Source organism: Daucus carota, chromosome 3 (genome assembly GCF_001625215.2).
Source record: "Daucus carota subsp. sativus chromosome 3, DH1 v3.0, whole genome shotgun sequence".
Classification (NCBI taxonomy): Eukaryota; Viridiplantae; Streptophyta; class Magnoliopsida; order Apiales; family Apiaceae; genus Daucus; species Daucus carota.
This window is the reverse complement of record NC_030383.2, coordinates 61,706,643-61,726,699: the sequence shown is the minus strand read 5'-3', so window position 1 is coordinate 61,726,699 and position 20,057 is coordinate 61,706,643. Positions and strand designations below refer to the sequence as shown.

The 20,057-nt window shown below is 33.6% G+C and overlaps 1 protein-coding gene across 24 annotated transcripts in view; it reads right to left on the bottom strand.

Moving 5' to 3' along the window:
* Positions 1 to 1,873: 1,873 nt before the first annotated feature.
* LOC108213165 (uncharacterized) overlaps positions 1,874 to 20,057 on the bottom strand; it is a 40,992-nt gene continuing 22,808 nt past the window's right edge. The window contains exons 1-11 of one of the 24 annotated variants that reach the window (XR_010290218.1): positions 17,169 to 17,316; positions 16,955 to 17,081; positions 16,649 to 16,748; positions 16,401 to 16,515; positions 5,842 to 6,113; positions 4,501 to 4,705; positions 3,257 to 3,556; positions 2,905 to 3,066; positions 2,516 to 2,615; positions 2,328 to 2,411; positions 2,146 to 2,197 (exon numbers count right to left, since the gene is read on the bottom strand). Coding sequence is in view for 17 of the 24 variants with exons in the window: in XM_064090146.1 (XP_063946216.1) it covers positions 2,056 to 2,181; positions 2,328 to 2,411; positions 2,905 to 3,066; positions 3,257 to 3,556; positions 4,501 to 4,705; positions 5,842 to 6,086 (1,122 nt within the window). In the remaining 7 variants the exon portion in view is untranslated. The other 23 variants (XR_010290219.1, XM_064090146.1, XM_064090148.1 and 20 more) reach the window with 23 other exon arrangements.

Below are 20,057 nucleotides of genomic sequence, written 5' to 3'. Positions count from 1 at the left end.
CTGAAGAATGCCACAAAATCCATCATTTTATGAAATGAAATAAAATCCATCAGCATTTGAATACCATCAGATTTTAATGGATTTTAAACAATCCCAATTGAATACCATCGGATTTTAAAGTATAATTTAAAATCCCAATTGAATACCACTAGATTTTGTAGCATAGTTTAAAATCCCAATTGAATACCTCAAGATTTTAATGGATTTCAAACAATCCCAATCGAATACCCTCGGATTTCATGAATGCAAAAAAATGCTTTAAAATCTCAATCCAATACACCCCTCTAAATAGAGATGAAGAAACAAATCATGAGGAATGCAAAGAACAAACTTCAATATGAGACCACTACGAAATAAAAGACTACTGCTGACGGTTCTTGAGAATTCATATAGTTTAGTTTCTCTACTTCTGGAAGGAAACCTCTGAGAAAGCCGGTTGAAGAAAAGGTCATCAAAAACTAGGTGTTGGTGCATTTCTCATTTACCCTTCCATGTTTTTGAGAGAATGCACATTCTTGCTACACAGTCAACCGGCAATCACTTTAGAAGAAGGTCTAATTCAAAAGTGACATTCCCAGTGACTCACTAGACCTAATTCAAAAGTGATTGCCGGTTGACTGTGTAGCAAGAATGAGCATTCTCTGAAAAACATGGAGGGGTAAATGGGAAATTAGCAATTAAAATCATTGGATTTGAGTTATAAATTCAAACATACTTCACTCACACTTATTACACTTCACACTGACCTGTTACACATATATTCACAGTGATCTGTTGCACATATCTAAAAAATTTGATTATTGATATCAAAAACAACCTATGAAAATCGAATTATATCATTACCAACTAGAGGCAATTAGTTTGGATAACATTTATTAAACATCCAACAAACGCAATATCAGATCATGGTATTATATCGAGCATATTAATCATAAAACTATCCAAGTTGTATACATAGAAATGAGAACCAGGCCTGAAATGTATAGAGCTAAATTCATGTGTTTGCTTCACATGGGATTATATACAAGAAATTTGATCCAATTACATTACAAAAGTAAATGAATGAATAAGAAGTTAATCCATGTTTGAAAATTAAAAGAAAACTTACTTGTCCAGCAGGTTCGAAATGTGAACTGGAATTTTTTTTCCTCTTTCCTAGTCGTCGTCATGTTTGGGATGAAGAGCTCTGGAGCAGCTTACTAGTTATTTTAATATGTTCTGAAGATGTATGTGTAAATAATATATATTTTTGAAATTTGTTAGCTATAAAAATTAACTACCAAAATATAATAATACAAAAACTCTTTTAGAATTACATTTGACATAAGTCTTAATATATACAAAACGGAACTGACACATTTTACATAGGACTATCGGAGTAAATTCTTGAAATAATTTCTAAATATTCAAAATTAACCTTCCAAATTTAAATAGTCATAAATATCGAAAATTTTCAGTCACCCCAATCAAATTTATACTATCATTTTAAATGAAATCCCAATTATTAAATATAATTTAAAATCAATATCAATTCATATTCTAAAAGCTAGTATACAATCAGCAAAAATATATGAATCTTGGCAAGAATATAATCATCAACGCTTTCTTTCGGTCGTAAGTGAAGTTAAGTGATCTAAATAATATTGGCACAATTTTGCCAGTATTATTTACGAATTTCCATACTTTGCACAATACTTCGCAATAGATATATTGAACTTGTTGAATAAAATGACTCATAAATACTCACTTATGTTACTTGTCAGGCCAACAAACAGATTACCAACTCAATTTCGTTTCAGTGACTCTGAAGAGTGAACACAACTGCAATAATTAATCAACTAGATAATTGCAAGCAATATATCTAAGAGAACTATAAAAGTACTACTTATCAATAATCATTAGCACGAAACACATATCAACAACACATTTAAGAAAATAGTGTTCATCAAGAAATAGCTATAAAAACTTGTTAAGTAAACTGTTACAGACACAATATAATGATCTTAAGATTCTGATGTTCTAATTATGAATAGCTCCCGGTTCATTTTAGGCATTCTAGGAATACCTCCATATATAAACTAGGAGAGAACCTTCCATCACAGTAACAGCTTTCCCTTGGAGCATTACCCTTTGATTCCTCTCATCTAGATGTAATCTTATGAAGCCACCTCTAGTTGATGCCTGAATTCACGAAATACTACATCACAAAGTTGAATAGTGAGTTTAATGAACAAGCTCCAAATGGATCAAATATCAAATCAGTGTGTGCATACACATTTGATAGAATTAGGCAGAGAGAGTGAGCAGTGAGCACTAAGGACAATCACCTGATATGCAACAAGATCACTTTTTCCCAGCTTTTGGCACCAATAGGGTGCCAAGGCACAATGTGCACTGCCTGTGACAGGATCCTGAAATAAAATTGCACGCATTAAAGAGGTTACCGATTGTATCAAGTCCCAGCACTCAGGACAGATGTTCAACTTTTAGATAAGCTCTTTCTTTAGTTAATTACCTGGTGCCTGTAACTATAGTCTATAGGGGAAGACATAAAAACTAGCACCCCTATTGAAAACCCGGATTCAACTAAATTTCACCCTTAAAACAGCGCGTGCCTGTATATCCACAGACAATAAGCAGCAAGGAGGCTAAGGATAGACAATTTAAATTTAGTTTTGTATTCAACATTATACAAATAATCTAGCAAATGAACTATAATGAAAGGCGGGTGGAGGACAAATGGAATATCCGAATTCTACACATAAGAAAAGAAAGACAAGAATGTATCCGGAAGGTAGACAGGTTATGAAGACACTACCACATACCAAGTGTAGCAAGACTATGAGAAAACTCCAAAGGTTTCGAAAATTATAAATGAATCCTGATATTTAGATTAATGTTTACCTCCTTAATCCCATATTTAGGATAAAAGAAGCGGCTGTATATGTCAAACCCAGATTCAGAGGGAGCAAGCGCTGTTACTGTCATTCCTCTGCAAGGAAGTTTCTGTATCTTTTCAAACATCGGCTGTAATTCTGCAACAGTCTTTCCAGCTGAGAGCACAACCTGCATTTTTAGATGACTTTTACATTCCTCAGATACAAAATATTAACTTTTCCAAAGCAAGAAACAATGGCAGTAGTATATAACATTTCACTGTTAAGATATGTTAGCCCCATCATAAACAACTTCCAAAAAGAACGTATCCACATGGTAATGATATTAACAAAATGTTAGAGCAAAGCCAAACACATACAAGGAGGTCATCTTCTGTAGTCCTTTTCTTGATGTCAACAATAGAGGCGCCATTTAAACTTTGTGAAATGTTAGACACCTCAGCAGAAGTATATTCAACCAGTGGCACGACAGGAAAATCCAACTCTGTACAGAAACCATCACTTTTCAACTGTGATAATACAGAAACTTCAGGCATTGAAACACTCCTAGCAGTCGAAACTCCAGACAGTGTCATGAACTCGATCACATTCACTTTCACCAAACCAGATGAGAAGATGAAGTGGGATGCCGCCAAAGTTGCATGGCCACAAAGTTTAACCTGTAAGCAGACATTATGCATAGAGATGAAAACTAGCAAGTCTTCGTAAACTATAAAAAGCCGGCTACGAATGACTTATCCAGCAATTGGTAAATTTGATATAAAGAAAGCCACTATCTTCATCAGTTTTAGATATCACACATATGATTGCTTAGACCCGTTTCAGATGGGAAGATAAAGCAACCACCACCTGTGGCTATCCAATAAAACATAGTCTAATAATGCATGTTTTATTCAACATTCAACTAAAATGACAACTGACAAAGTAGCAGTGATATGGCATGATTAAAAAAAGACGTGGTTGTTCATGCTTTACCTATTACATAAGCAAAGCAATAACATATTGAACGTACATAATATCTATTAAGTTACCAACTCCACTAGAATTTTAAATTATTACTAAAGCGGTTTAATATGTATATCATACTTAATTTACTCGAAAAGCCATCTTTGCGGGAATATTCAGCTTGAGTGTCCAAACTCCAAACTAACTTTTTTAAATCACTTTATTTTGTCCAAATTCAAATTCAAGACCAGTAACACCAAAAAGATCAAATCTTTACGTAAACCCAATACACAAATAAATGAGCTACTAACGAGATCAAAATTAGACATCCGGGGAATCACAAAAACCAAAAAAGATGGACAAGACTCAATAGTAACTGAACCTCAGTAACAAAGGGATTTAATATGCATATCATACTTATTTGTTATTACGTCCGCTTGAATGTCTAAATCAACTTTATATTGCCCCATGTTAAATTCAAGACTGCTAACACCAAAGAGATCAAATCTTTAAGCAACCCCAATACACAAATTCAATTCAAGACCGCTACCACCAAAAAGATCAATTTTTTACACAAACCCAATACCCAAGACCAGAATTCGACACCCGGGGAATCATAAAACCCCAAAAAACAGACAAGAATCAAGAGCAAGTGAACCTCAGCAACAGGAGTGAACCATGTGAGGTGAAACCTGGGATTAGGCGAATCCAAGTCAATCCTAGTCAAGAAACATGTCTCCGAGAGATTGAACTCAGTGGCCACCAATTGTAGCCATTTCTCATCTTTTTCCTCTTCTAACAAACAAACTGCAGCTGGGTTTCCCTTGAACGCTGATTCTGTGAATGCATCCACCTGAAAAAATCTACATGAAATAGCGTTTAGGTCTTAAAACAATAGATGGTTAAGAAGAAAAAGAGGATAAACGATGCGCAATCTAATGTTTTGGATTGTAAGGTGGTAGGTGATGATCATCTTCTCCCGCAATAATATCTGAGAACTTTTTTTTTGAAAATTGTGACAGTTAAACTCAAGACCCGTCAAATTGGTCCACAACTACCAACACATGAGCAAATAGCAGCCAAGATTTACATATAAGAAACATGGCAAGTAGACATGTTTTTTCTTTCGAGAAACTGAAATGACAAAACTGATATTCCGAATAAATAGTACCAAAGGAGACTTCTTAGTGGCATAGTGAATATTTTTTGAGTAAAACTGTGAGGGTTGCATGTTCAAATCCCAGGGAGAGACGTGTATTAAAATTTCTGCAATCAACCATTTCGTGAAAATAATAAAGACTTCCACAGGGGTTTAAACATACCAAGAAAAGGATAAGAGAATTTCAAAGTAATGTAAATGTGCTATTCTATATAGCTGTTCCAGAATAAACAGCATACAAAGAGAGAAACTTCCATCAGTGAAGACAAATGTTCAGCTTTTAGATAAGCACTTCCTCTTCCGTAAGGACCTGATGCTTGTAACAATGGGGCGCAAACAAAGCAACACCCAAGATCGGAAAAAGTACAGGACAGGGTGGGTCAAACAGAGCAACACTCAGACTTCCGAAAACAAGAGTGACTGCTAGTTCAAGGCATTTTAGTTTCGAGGAAGGACAGTCAGAGCTAAACCATCAAAATATGACAAACAATTACACTCAAGAGAGCACCTAAAATATGATTGCCAAATAGAGGAGCAACCATTACTACATGTGTTGCCTCCAGTTTACGGAACTCTAAACATGAACGCCATTAAACCAAAAACTTAAATAAACCCAGAATATATAAGTATACTAAAAACTTTGCTGTCATTGAAATTAAACATAATAAATCCAGAAAAAAGATCTCAAGTTCTAGAGCCACGAAGAGGGGTCTGATTCCGCAACCACAAAATAAACAATCCCAAGGAGTTCATATGGTTCAACATTAACTTCCAAAACAAACCTACCAATACGTCTAGTTACTTCCATATAATCTCTGCAGTTGGGATGCTCGAGCGAACCTCATTAACTCTTGCGAAACCCTGAACGCTTCTTCATGGTCATGAATCATGTAATAAATTCTCATCAATTTAAGCGAAGGAGAAGATGCAAGCAAAAGCTTTATGGACTGAAGCTCAGACGAAAGATTCACTCCATATAATTCCACAGTTTCGAGTTGGTCAAAAGCCATGCCAATCAAGTGTAGTGATTGCAAATATTGTGTAACCGATGACACCATACGTTCCCAGGTTTCCACCTTGTGCATAACATACTACCACTTCACATCAGGTTCCTACATACAAGGTTAACAGAAGACATTAGTACGCAAATGATGAACGTTGTAAATGTAGGTCCATAAGTTGAGCCCCAAATGATATGGCAGTAGTAATTATGACACCCACAAGTGAAACACTAATTAAATTATGGAAAACGAGTCAACTCTGAATCGGAAAACAAATAAGATGGTATTTTGTAGGCACTCAATGTACGATTATGAAGTTGCACTTCCCTAACTCCATTGTTTGTTATGTTTTTAATCCAAATATCTATATCTAAATAGAGATGAAGAAACAAATCATGAGGAATGCAAAGAACAAACTTCAATATGAGACCACTACGAGATAAAAGACTACTGCTGACGGTTCTTGAAAATTCATATAGTTTTTTTTCTCTACTTCTGGAAGGAAACCTCTGAGAAAGCCGGTTGAGGAAAAAGGTCATCAAAAACTAGGTTTGGGTGCATTTCCCATTTACCCCTCCATGTTTTTGAAAGAATGCACATTCTTGCAATACAATCAACCGGCAATCGCTTTAGAATAAGGTCTAATTCAAAAGTGACATGCCCAGTGACTTACTAGACCTAATTCAAAAGTGATTGCCGGTTGACTGTGCAGCAAGAATGAGCATTCTCTCAAAAACATAGAGGGGTATATGGGAAATGCACTCACACCTAGTTTTTGATGACCTTTTCTTCAACCGGCTTTCTCAGAGGTTTCCTTTCAGAATTAGAGAAACTAAACTATATGAATTTTCAATAACCGGCAGCAGTATTCTTTTATCTTGTGGAGGTCTCATATTGAAGTTTATTCTTTGCAATCCTAATGATTTGCCTCTTCATCTCTATTCAGATATAGATATTTGGATTAAAAACATATCAAACTGTGGAGTTAGGGAAGTGAAACTTCACAATCGTAAAACCAGTGCCTACAAAATACCATCTTATTTGTTTTCATTTTCAGAATTGACTCATCTGATCTAAGTCACTGTATGCCTACACCACCCCCGAAATATGAAGGTTTCCGTAATCTGAATAGTGTTCCGCTTGTGGGTGTCATAGTTAATACTGACATCATTTGGGCTCAACTTACTAACCTATATATGCAACGTTGTAGTGTGATTGAACATTTTATTTCAAACCTTACGAGCGGAGCAATCAATTATGACATGGGAATTTTTCATCGCGGAACTCTTATTATTTTCTTCTGGCAAATAAGAGAACCTTGTGCGTGAAGGTAATTACCTCAAAGAAAAAGTTCTTTTTAGTCCTATGTTGCACAATTAGGAACAACCCCGTATGTACATGATGACAAGGAATTTACTTAACACCGGACTACTTCTATTGAGCTTATACTTAACAAAATCTGTATATTAATAAGCCTTCTACGCCCCCGAGAAGCTATCGAAAATTCTAAGGAAAAGGAATTACTCTTGGACCGATGGAATAATACTTAATAGCATTCTGACATGTTATTAAAGTTGTACACAAATAAGAAGAAAATGAACACTTGACATAAACAGTACCATTCCATTCTCAAATTAGCAATTAAATCATTGGATTTGAGTTATAAATTCAAACATACTTCACTCACACTTATTACACTTCACAGTGACCTGTTACGCATATATTCACAGTGATCTGTTGCATATATCTAAAAAATTTGATTATTGATATCAAAAACTACCTATGAAAATCGATTTACATCATTACCAACTAGAGGCAATTAGTTTGGATAACATTTATTAAAATCATATCGAGCATATTAATCATAAAACTATCCAAGTTGTATACATAGAAATGAGAACCAGGCCTGAAATGTATAGAGCTAAATTCGTGTGTTTCCTTCACATGGGATTCTATACAAGAAATTTGATCCAATTACATCACAATGGCTAATACTCAGAAAAGTGAGATTGATATAATATTTATATTGACATCCCAAAAGTTCAATCCCAATGCAACGTTGCAAATGTAGGTCAACAAGTTGAGCACCAAATGAAATGCCAGTTGTAATTATGACACCCACAAGCAAAACAGTAATCAGATTACGGAAGTCTTCAAATTTCCGGGGTGGTGTGAGCATACAACTTAGAATCAAATAAGTCAACTCTGAACAGGAAAACAAATAAGATGGTATTTTGTAGGCACTCAATATACGATTATGAAGTTGCACTTCCCTAACTCCATTGTTTGTTATGTTTTTAATCCAAATAACTATATCTAAATAGAGATGAAGAAACAAATCATGAGGAATGCAAAGAACAAACTTCAATATGATACCACTACGAGATAAAAGACTACTGCTGACGGTTCTTGAAAATTCATATAGTTTAGTTTCTCTAATTCTGGAAGTAAACCTCTAAGAAAGCCGATTGAAGAAAAGGTCATCAAAAACTAGGTGTGGGTGCATTTCTCATTTACCCCTCCATGTTTTTGAGAGAATGCACATTCTTGCAATACAGTCAACCGGCAATCGCTATAGAATAAGGTCTAATTCAAAAGTGACATGCCCTGTGACTTACTATACCTAATTCAAAAGTGATTGCCGGTTGACTGTGTAGCAAGAATGAGCATTCTCTCAAAAACATAGAGGGGTATATGGGAAATGCACTCACACCTAGTTTTTGATGACCTTTTCTTCAACCGGCTTTCTCAGAGGTTTCCTTTCAGAATTAGAGAAACTAAACTATATGAATTTTCAATAACCGGCAGCAGTATTCTTTTATCTCGTGGAGGTCTCATATTGAAGTTTATTCTTTGCAATCCTAATGATCTGCCTCTTCATCTCTATTCAGATATAGATATTTGGATTAAAAACATATCAAACTGTGGAGTTAGGGAAGTGAAACTTCACAATCATACAACCAGTGCCTACAAAATACCATCTTATTTGTTTTCATGTTCAGAATTGACTCATCTGATCTAAGTCACTGTATGCCTACACCACCCCCGAAATATGAAGGTTTCCGTAATCTGAATAGTGTTCCGCTTGTGGGTGTCATAGTTAATACTGACATCATTTGGGCTCAACTTACTAACCTATATTGGCAACGTTGTAGTGTGATTGAACATTTGATTTCAAACCTTACGAGCGGAGCAATCAATTATGACATGGGAATTTTTCATCGCGGAACTCTTATTATTTTCTTCTGGCAAATAAGAGAACCTTGTGCGTGAAGGTAATTACCTCAAAGAAAAAGTTCTTTTTAGTCCTATGTTGCACAATTAGGAACAACCCCGTATGTACATGATGACAAGGAATTTACTCAACACCCAACTACTTCTATTGAGCTTATGCTTAACAAAATCTGTATATTAATAAGCCTTCTACGCCCCCGGGAAGCTATCGAAAATTCTAAGGAAAAGGAAATACTCTTGGACCGGTGGAATAATACTTAATAGCATTCTGACATGTTATTAAAGTTGTACACAAATAAGAAGAAAATGAACACTTGACATAAACAGTACCATTCCATTCTCAAATTAGCAATTAAATCATTGGATTTGAGTTATAAATTCAAACATACTTCACCACACTTATTACACTTCACAGTGACCTGTTACGCATATATTCACAGTGATCTATTGCACATATCTAAAAAATTTGATTATTGATATCAAAAACTACCTATGAAAATCGAATTACATCATTACCAACTAGAGGCAATTAGTTTGGATAACATTTATTAAAATCATATCGAGCATATTAATCATAAAACTATCCAAGTTGTATACATAGAAATGAGAACCAGGCCTGAAATGTATAGAGCTAAATTCGTGTGTTTGCTTCACATGGGATTATATACAAGAAATTTGATCCAATTACATCACAATGGCTAATACTCAGAAAAGTGAGATTGATATAATATTTATATTGACATCCCAAAAGTTCAATCCCAATGCAACGTTGCAAATGTAGGTCAACAAGTTGAGCCCCAAATGAAATGTCAGTTGTAATTATGACACCCACAAGCAAAACAGTAATCAGATTACGGAAGTCTTCAAATTTCCGGGGTGGTGTTAGCATACAACTTAGAAACAAATGAGTCAACTCTGAACAGGAAAACAAATAAGATGGTATTTTGTAGGCACTCAATGTACGATTATGAAGTTGCACTTCCCTAACTCCATTGTTTGTTATGTTTTTAATCCAAATAACTATATCTAAATAGAGATGAAGAATCAAATCATGAGGAATGCAAAGAACAAACTTCAATATGATACCACTACGAGATAAAAGACTACTGCTGACGGTTCTTGAAAATTCATATAGTTTAGTTTCTCTACTTCTGGAAGGAAACCTCTAAGAAAGCCGGTTGAAGAAAAGGTCATCAAAAACTAGGTGTGGGTCCATTTCTCATTTACCCCTCCATGTTTTTGAGAGAATGCACATTCTTGCAATACAGTCAACCGGCAATCGCTATAGAATAAGGTCTAATTCAAAAGTGACATGCCCAGTGACTTACTAGACCTAATTCAAAAGTGATTGCCGGTTGACTGTGTAGCAAGAATGAGCATTCTCTCAAAAACATAAAGGGGTATATGGGAAATGCACTCACACCTAGTTTTTGATGACCTTTTCTTCAACCGGCTTTCTCAGAGGTTTCCTTTCAGAATTAGAGAAACTAAACTATATGAATTTTCAATAACCGGCAGCAGTATTCTTTTATCTTGTGGAGGTCTCATATTGAAGTTTATTCTTTGCAATCCTAATGATCTGCCTCTTCATCTCTATTCAGATATAGATATTTGGATTAAAAACATATCAAACTGTGGAGTTAGGGAAGTGAAACTTCACAATCGTACAACCAGTGCCTACAAAATACCATCTTATTTGTTTTCATGTTCAGAATTGACTCATCTGATTTAAGTCACTGTATGCCTACACCACCCCCGAAATATGAAGGTTTCCGTAATCTGAATAGTGTTCCGCTTGTGGGTGTCATAGTTAATACCGACATCATTTGGGCTCAACTTACTAACCTATATATGCAACGTTGTAGTGATTGAACATTTGGTTTCAAACCTTACGAGCGGAGCAATCGATTATGACATGGGAATTTTTCATCAAGGAACTCTTATTATTTTCTTCTGGCAAATAAGAGAACCTTGTGCGTGAAGGTAATTACCTCAAAGAAAAAGTTCTTTTTAGTCCTATGTTGCACAATTTGGAACAACCCCGTATGTACATGATGACAAGGAATTTACTTAACACCGGACTACTTCTATTGAGCTTATACTTAACAAAATCTGTATATTAATAAGCCTTCTACGCCCCCGGGAAGCTATCGAAAATTCTAAGGAAAAGGAATTACTCTTGGACTGGTGGAATAATACTTAATAGCATTATGACATGTTATTAAAGTTGTACACAAATAAGAAGAAAATGAACACTTGACATAAACACTACCATTCCATTCTCAAATTAGCAATTAAATCATTGGATTTGAGTTATAAATTCAAACATACTTCACTCACACTTATTACACTACACAGTGACCTGTTACGCATATATTCACAGTGATCTGTTGCACATATCTAAAAAATTTGATTATTGATATCAAAAACAACCTATGAAAATCGAATTACATCATTACCAACTAGAGGCAATTAGTTTGGATAACATTTATTAAACATCCAACAAACGCAATATCAAATCATGGTATCATATCCAGCATATTAATCATAAAACTATCCAAGTTGTATACATAGAAATGAGAACCAGGCCTGAAATGTATAGAGCTAAATTCATGTGTTTGCTTCACATGGGATTATATATAAGAAATTTGATCCAATTACATCACAATGGCTAATACTCAGAAAAGTGAGATTGATATAATATTAATATTGACATCCCAAATGTTCAATCCCAATGCAACGTTGCAAATGTAGGTCAGTAAGTTGAGCCCCAAATGAAATGTCAGTTGTAATTAAGACACCCACAAGCAAAACAGTAATCAGATTAAAAAAGTATTCAAATTTCCGGGGTGGTGTGAGCATACAACAACTTAGAAACAAATGAGTCAACTCTGAACAGGAAAACAAATAAGATGGTATTTTGTAGGCACTCAATGTACGATTATGAAGTTGCACTTCCCTAACTCCATTGTTTGTTATGTTTTTAATCCAAATATCTATATCTAATTAGAGATGAAGAAACAAATCATGAGGAATGCAAAGAACAAACTTCAATATGAGACCACTACGAGATAAAAGACTACTGCTGACAGTTTTTGAAAATTCATATAGTTTAGTTTCTCTACTTCTGGAAGGAAACCTCTAAGAAAGCCGGTTGAAGAAAAGGTCATCAAAAACTAGGTGTGGGTGCATTTCCCATTTCACCCTCCATGTTTTTGAGAGAATGCACATTCTTCCTACACAGTCAACCGGCAATCGCTTTAGAATAAGGTCTAATAAGTCACCGGGCAAGTCACTGACAATATCAACTGCGTCTCCACAATCAAGCCGCCTTGTGTTAGCATCACTGGCCTTATCTCTGAATACTTAAAAGAAGTAAGAATCAAACTGAAAAGAATTTTACAAACAGTAATACTACAATATATAGTGACCAACTAGGTAGTCACAATTAATCGAACTTATCATAGTACTGATATTAATGAACATTTATGCATCACAGCCGAGTATGTAAACAATTCAACTAAACCATTAACACATATGGAAAAAAGTGCCAAAACCATTTTCATATATATTAGCGAAAGTTCAACAATTAATTAAAACCCATAGCAAAAATGGAAAAAAATATTATGTGAGATATCAACATACATAAAGACATTGATATATTCAAAAAAACAATGATTCAAATACACGCACACACACATAAATATATATAAACATTTGATACCTTTGCTGGGAGTGAGACAACATGAGCGCGGCGGAGTGAGGAAAGAATGTGAGAATTAGCGATACAATCCTAATTCTTAATTATGTAATCTCTATAACGACGTCCTGTAATCATTTGACTGCAAAATATTTGCATATGCTAGAAAACGGCATCATATGAAAAAGAACATTCTAGAATGGCTAAACACGACATCATTTAAGGATAACATCTACAAAACATTTCTTTTTATATTTATTTCCATTTTCGAGGCAGGTTGTTATTTAGGCAGGGGAATGTCTACATATGTTGATAGTTGTTTCCCTGTACACGAGTATCAACATACTGCCCCTAAAATGGAAATAAATAAATAAAAATGATTTGTAAATATTATCCTTAAACAGTGTTGTGTTTAGCCATTTTAGAATGTTCTGTTCCATACGATACGGTTTTCTAGCATATGCAAATATCTTGCAGTCAACTGATTACACGACATCGTTATACAGATTACATAATTAAGAATTAGGGTTGTATCACTAATCCTCACATTTCTTTCCTCATTCCGCCACACTCATAATGTCTCACTCCCACCAATACATGTATCAAATATATATATGTTTAAATATATGTATGTGTGTATATATATATATATATATGAATCATCAACTTTTTGAATAAATCAATGTTTTTATGTATGTTGATATCTCACATGATCTTTTTCTATCTTTGATTTAGGGGTTTTAATTAACTGTTAAACTTTCGCTAATATATACGAAAATGATTTTGCCACTTTTTTCCAAATGTGATAATGGCTTAGTTGAATTATTTACATATATGATATATGGCTCTTATGGATAAATGTTCTTTAAATTGTGTGCTACGATAAATTTGATTAATTGCTGCTACCCAGTTGACCACTACAAATATACTTAATTATATTTATATTATAGTATTATTGTTTGTAAATCTTTTCAGTTTAGTTCTTACTTCTTCTAATATTCAGATATATGACTAGTAATGCTAACACAAGACGGCTTGATTGTGAAGACGCGGTTGATATTATTAGTGACATGCCTAGTGACTTACTAGACCTTATTCAAAAGCGATTACTAGTTGATATGTAACAAGAATGAGCATACTCTCAAAAACATGGAGGGGTAAATGGGAAATGCACACACACCTAGTTTTTGATAACCTTTTCTTCAACCGGCTTTCTCAAAAGTTTCCTTTCAGAAGTAGAGAAACTAAACTATATGAATTTTCAAGAACTGTCAGCAGTATTCTTTTATCTCGTAATGGTCTCATATTAGAGTTTATTCTTTGCATTCCTAATGATCTGCCTCTTTATCTCTATTCAGATATAGATATTTGGGTTGAAAACATATCAAACACCGGAGTTAGGGAACTGGAACTTCATAATCGTACATCCAGTGCCTACAAAATACAATCTTATTTGTTTTCCTGTTCAGAGTTGACTCATCTGAGTCTAGTCACTGTATGCCTACACCACCCCCGGAATATAAAGGTTTCCGTAATCTGATTAGTGTTTCGCTTGTGGGTGTCATAACTAATACTGACATATATTATTTGGGGCTCAACTTACTGTCCTATATATGCAACATTGCACTAGGATAGGACATTTGGTTTCAAACCTTACGAGCAAAGCAATCGGTTATAACATGGGAATTTTTCATCGAGCAACTCTTATTATGTTTTTCTTCTGGCAATTAAGGGAACCTTGTGGGTGCACGTAATTAGCTCAAAGAAAAAGTTCTTTTAAGTCCTATCTTGCACAATTTCAACAACCCCGTAATTACATGATGACAAGGCATTTACTTTAACTCCTAACTACCTCTATTGAGCTGATACTTAACAAACTCTGTACATGAATAAGCTTTCTACGCCCCAGGAAGCTATCAAAAATTCTAAGGAAAAGGAATTACTCTTGCACTGGTGGAATAATACTTAATAGCATTCTGACATGTTATTAAAGTTGTACACAAATAAGAAGAAATGAACACTTGACATAAACAGTACCATTCCATTCTCAACTTAGCAATTAAAATCAATGGATTTAAGTTATAAATTCAAAGATTCTTCACTCACACTTATTACACTACACAACCTGTTACTCATATATTCACAGTGATCTATTGCACATATCTAAACAAATTTGATTATTGATATCAAAAACAACTTATGAGTATCGAATTACATCATTACCAACTAGAGGCGATTAGTTTGGATAACATTTATTAAACATCAAACAAACACAATATCAAATCATGATATCATATAGAGCATATTAATTATAAAACTATCCAACCTGTATACATAGAAATGAGAACCAGGCCTGAAATGTTTAAAGCTAAATTCATGTGTTTGCTTCACATGGTATAATATACAAAAAAATCGATCCAATTACATCACAAAAGTAAATGAATAAGAACTTATAAGAACTTAATCCATGTTTCAAAATTAAAAGAAAATTTACTTGTCCAGCAGGTTCGAAATGTGGACTGAAATATTTATTTTGCTCTTTCCTAGTCGTCATGTTTGGGGTTAAGAGCTCTGGAGCAGCTTACTTGTTATTTTAATATCTTCTGAATATGTATGTGTAAATAATATACATATTTGAAATTTGTTTGCTATAAAGATTAACTACCAAAATATAATAATACGAAAACTTTTATATAATAACATTTGACATACGTCTTAATATACATAAAAAGGAATTGACACATATTACATAAACTACAGGAATAAATTCTTGAAATCATTTCTAACTATTCAAAATTAACCTTCCAAATTATAATAGTCATAAATATCGAAAATATTCAGTCATCCCAATCAAAATTATACTTATCATTTTAAATGAAATGCCAATTATTGAATATAATTTAAAATTAATATCAATTGATATTCTAAAAACTAGTATACAATCAGCAACTATATATGAATTTTGGCAAGAATATAGTCACCAACGGCTTTTCTTTCGGTCGTAAGTGAAGTTAAGTGCTCTAAATAATATTGGCACAATTTTGCCAATATTATTTACGAATTTCCATACTTTGCATAATACTTCACAATAGATATATTGAACATGTTGAATAAAATGACTCATAAATACTCACTTTACCAACTCATTTTAGTTCGAGTGACTCGGAAGAGTGAACACAGCTGCATTAATTAATCAACTAGATAATTGCAAGCAATCTATCGATAGTTCGAGTGACTCGGAAGAGTGAACACAGCTGCATTAATTAATCAACTAGATAATTGCAAGCAATCTATCGAAGAGAACTATAAAAGTACTACTTATCAATAATCATTAGCACGAAATGCATATCAACAACACATTTAAGAAAGTAGTGTTCATCAAAAATATCTGTAGCAAATGGTAAAAAACTTGTTAAGTAAACTGCTACAGATACAATATAATGATCTCAAGTTTCTAGGAATACCTCCATATTTAAACTAGGAGAGAACCTTCCATCACAATAACAACTTTCCTTTGGAGCATTACCCTTGATTCCTCTCATCTAGATGTAATTTTATGATGCCACCTCTAGTTGATGCCTGAATTCACAAAATACTACGTCACAAAGTAGAATAGCGAGATTAATGAACAAGCTCCAAATGGATCAAATATGAAACCAGTGTGTGCATCAGAAAAACTAAAACAATGAACAAGACTCAATAGTAACTGAACCTTGGCAACAAAGGGGTTTAATATGCATATCAGACATATTCGTTATTACGTCCCGTTGAATGTCCAAATCAACTTTGTTTTGCCCCAATCAAATTCAAGACTGCTACACCAAAAAGATCAAATCTTTACACAAACCCACTACACAAGACCAATAAACAAATTCAATTCAAGACCACTACCACCAAAAAGATCAAATCTTTACACAAACCCAATACACATGTCCAAAATTGAACACCGGGGGAACCATAAAAACCCAAAAAATAAGTAGAATCAAAAGCAAGTGAACCTCAGCAACAGGAGTGAAACCTGGGATTAGCCGAATCCAAGTCAATCCTAGTCAAGAAACATGTATTTCAGAGAGATTGAACTCAGTGGCCACCAATTGAACTGCAGTTGGGTTTCCCTTGAACGCTGATTCTGTGAATGCATCCACCTGAAAAATTCAATCTTTTTAGCAAATCATCACTCTGTGTGTGTTAAAAACAAAATGATGCATATATAAATAACAGAATGAGATTACCACACAGTACTTCACTTGCTTCTTCGTCATGGGTTGAATTTTAATCAAGAAAAAGGTTTTGCTATACAGAATAGTAGCCGCCGCAGGAATTTGAGAAAACGGCGTAAATATCACGAGTTTGAATTGAAATGTATTGTTTAATTCATAAGTTACATGGGCTAGGGTTTCGAGGAGTTTTATTAGTAACTTATATGGGCTTGGGCTAGGGTTTTAACCGGCATGTAATTGTTTAATTCATAAGTTACATTGGCTTGGGCTAGGGTTTCGAAGAGTTTTATTAGTAACTTACATGGGCTTGGGCTATGATTTTAACGAGCAGGTAGAGCGCGTTTAATAGTTTAATTCATAGCTTACATGGGCTTGGGTTAGGATTTTAAAGAATTTTATTAGAGCATTTTAATTAATAACTTATATGGGCTTGGGTTAGAATAATAAAGAGTTTTATTAGAGGGTATTTAATTGTTTAATTGATAGCTTACATAAGCTTAGGTTAAGGTTTAATTGTTTAATTCATAACTTACATGGGTTTGGGCTAGGATCTTAAGGAGTTTTATTAGAGTTTAGGTTAAGGAAAAGAGGAAAAAAATATGTTCCTCAGCTAAATTTATTTTCATAAATAAATACTTACTACTAAATAATGAAAATATAAATTTTTTTAATTATTTATATCTTATTTATTAAAAAGTTCTTAAATTATTTTGTAAAAATTATTAAAGGAGTTTCTAATAAATTAGAGATATTTAAAGTATTGTTTGGTCCGGTAGGCAAAATATGTTAAAATCTCAATATTTTTTTTGAAATATTAAATTAATATATTATCTAAAAAAGTTGAAGATTAAAATTTATGAATATACATTAAAATATTTTAAAATATAGGTAGAAAAGTAGAGTTCTCTCTTACAGTATTTCTCTGACCCAGTTGAAAAATGTAGAAGGGATATTTGTTTTTATAAAGGATAAAAAAGTGGATTTTAAATGCGTTGTCAGTTATAACTATTTCGCAACCTCGAGATTGTATATAATATTTTATTTTATTACACCTATATTATCAAATTAAATATAATGTTTTTTATCTTATTACACTTATGGTTGAGATATTTTTATTTATTTTAGATCAAATGAGTGTTTTCTCTGTATATTTGTATAATTTTGTGTATATATATATGTAAATAATAATATTACAAAAAGTATCATATAATTATCATATTAAATAATATTAAAAAATGAACTGGGATTTTAAGTTAGGCTATAAAATCTGGCCGTATTCAACGAGGATCTTAAACTATATTGAAAATCTGATAGTACTCAATTGTAATTGTTTAAAATCAATTAAAATATGTTAGTATTCAAATTATGATAGGTTTTTTTGGACTTTGTAAAATGATGGATTTTGTGAGACTGTTCAGTGTATTTTCAGTTTTTTGAAATCCCACCAAAATTCATGAGATTTTTAGATTTTTGAAACATTATGTTTAAATTCTAAGAAATTTATATCAACCCTATAATACTTTATCAAAAATCCGCACAAAGTCTATATATATATATATATATAAATTAGGGATCTTTTTAAAAATACCCATCTGTAAAATTATTTTTTTAAAAATACTACCATCTTTTTCATTGTTTTTAAAAATACCTTTTCATAAAATTTTTTTTTCAAAAATACGATTTGCAACCTTTGCAACCTCATTTGCAACCTTGGGCGGCGCAGCCGTAAAAGTTGCAAATGAGGTTGCAAAAGTTGCAAATAAAAATGGAAATGAGGTTGCAAAAGTTGCAAATAAAAATGGAAAGTTGCAACAGTTGCAACTGCAATTGCAACTAGTTCAACTGAAAACTGTAAGTTGCAAAAGTTGCAAATGAGGTTGCAAAAGTTGCAAATGAGGTTGCAAATGAAGTTGCAACTGCAGTTGCAACTTTTGCAACCGCAGTTGCAACTTCATTTGCAACCTCAGTTGCAACTAAATGCAACTGAAAACTGTAAGTAACAACAGATGTATGGTGTGCCCCTGGCGGGGCCATTAGATTACAATAGAATCAACTGAATGCAACCATATGCAACTGAATACAACCATATGCAACCATATATGCAATTACAAATCCTGATTTCAAGTTCCAGTTTTCAAATGTCGTTTTCGACCTCATTTTCGGAATCGATATATATATATATATATATATATATATATATATATATATATATATATAGAGTGTAGTTCTATGGGACACTATTACTTTTAAGAATTTGGAGTCCCTAAGATCCACCGTTGGATTTTAAAAAGATCCTGTGGCTCTGATTTAATGATCAAATAAACCGCTGACAATTTTAAACCATTTTTCAACTTCACTTTCGCACACGTTTCTTCAGAGTTTCTATCCTGCATCCTCCGGTGGTTAACACTAGCACGGCCGTTACCACCTAATCCCCGATTTTCGCTGTGTATAACCAAGCTGCAGAACCGTATACACTAAGCACAACCACCAGTTAGGGCTTTTGCAGGACGCTTCAATTTCTTTCGAAGATGAGTTCAGGTATGCCACTATCTTCTCATTATGTCCTTCAATTGCTTTGCATGTCGTTGTTCTTGCCGCTGAAAACACTGATTCTATGAAATACGGCATCCCGAATGAATGGGTTCTCCTCCATTTGCCGGTAGCCCCATTGAATTGTTGGCTCTCCGTGTTTTTTAGGGGCTTTTTTAGAAATCGTAATTTGTGTGTGTTCAAACTCGGCATATTACACCAGTTGTGTGCAATAACTGATTCGATTGAATTTGGGGCTTTTGGTGTGCAGTACATTCTTGACATTGTAAATGCATTTTGTGGTTTAGTTGTGCGATTGATCCTGTAGTTATGTGTCCTGCATCTTTTTAATTTTCTTATTTGAAGATA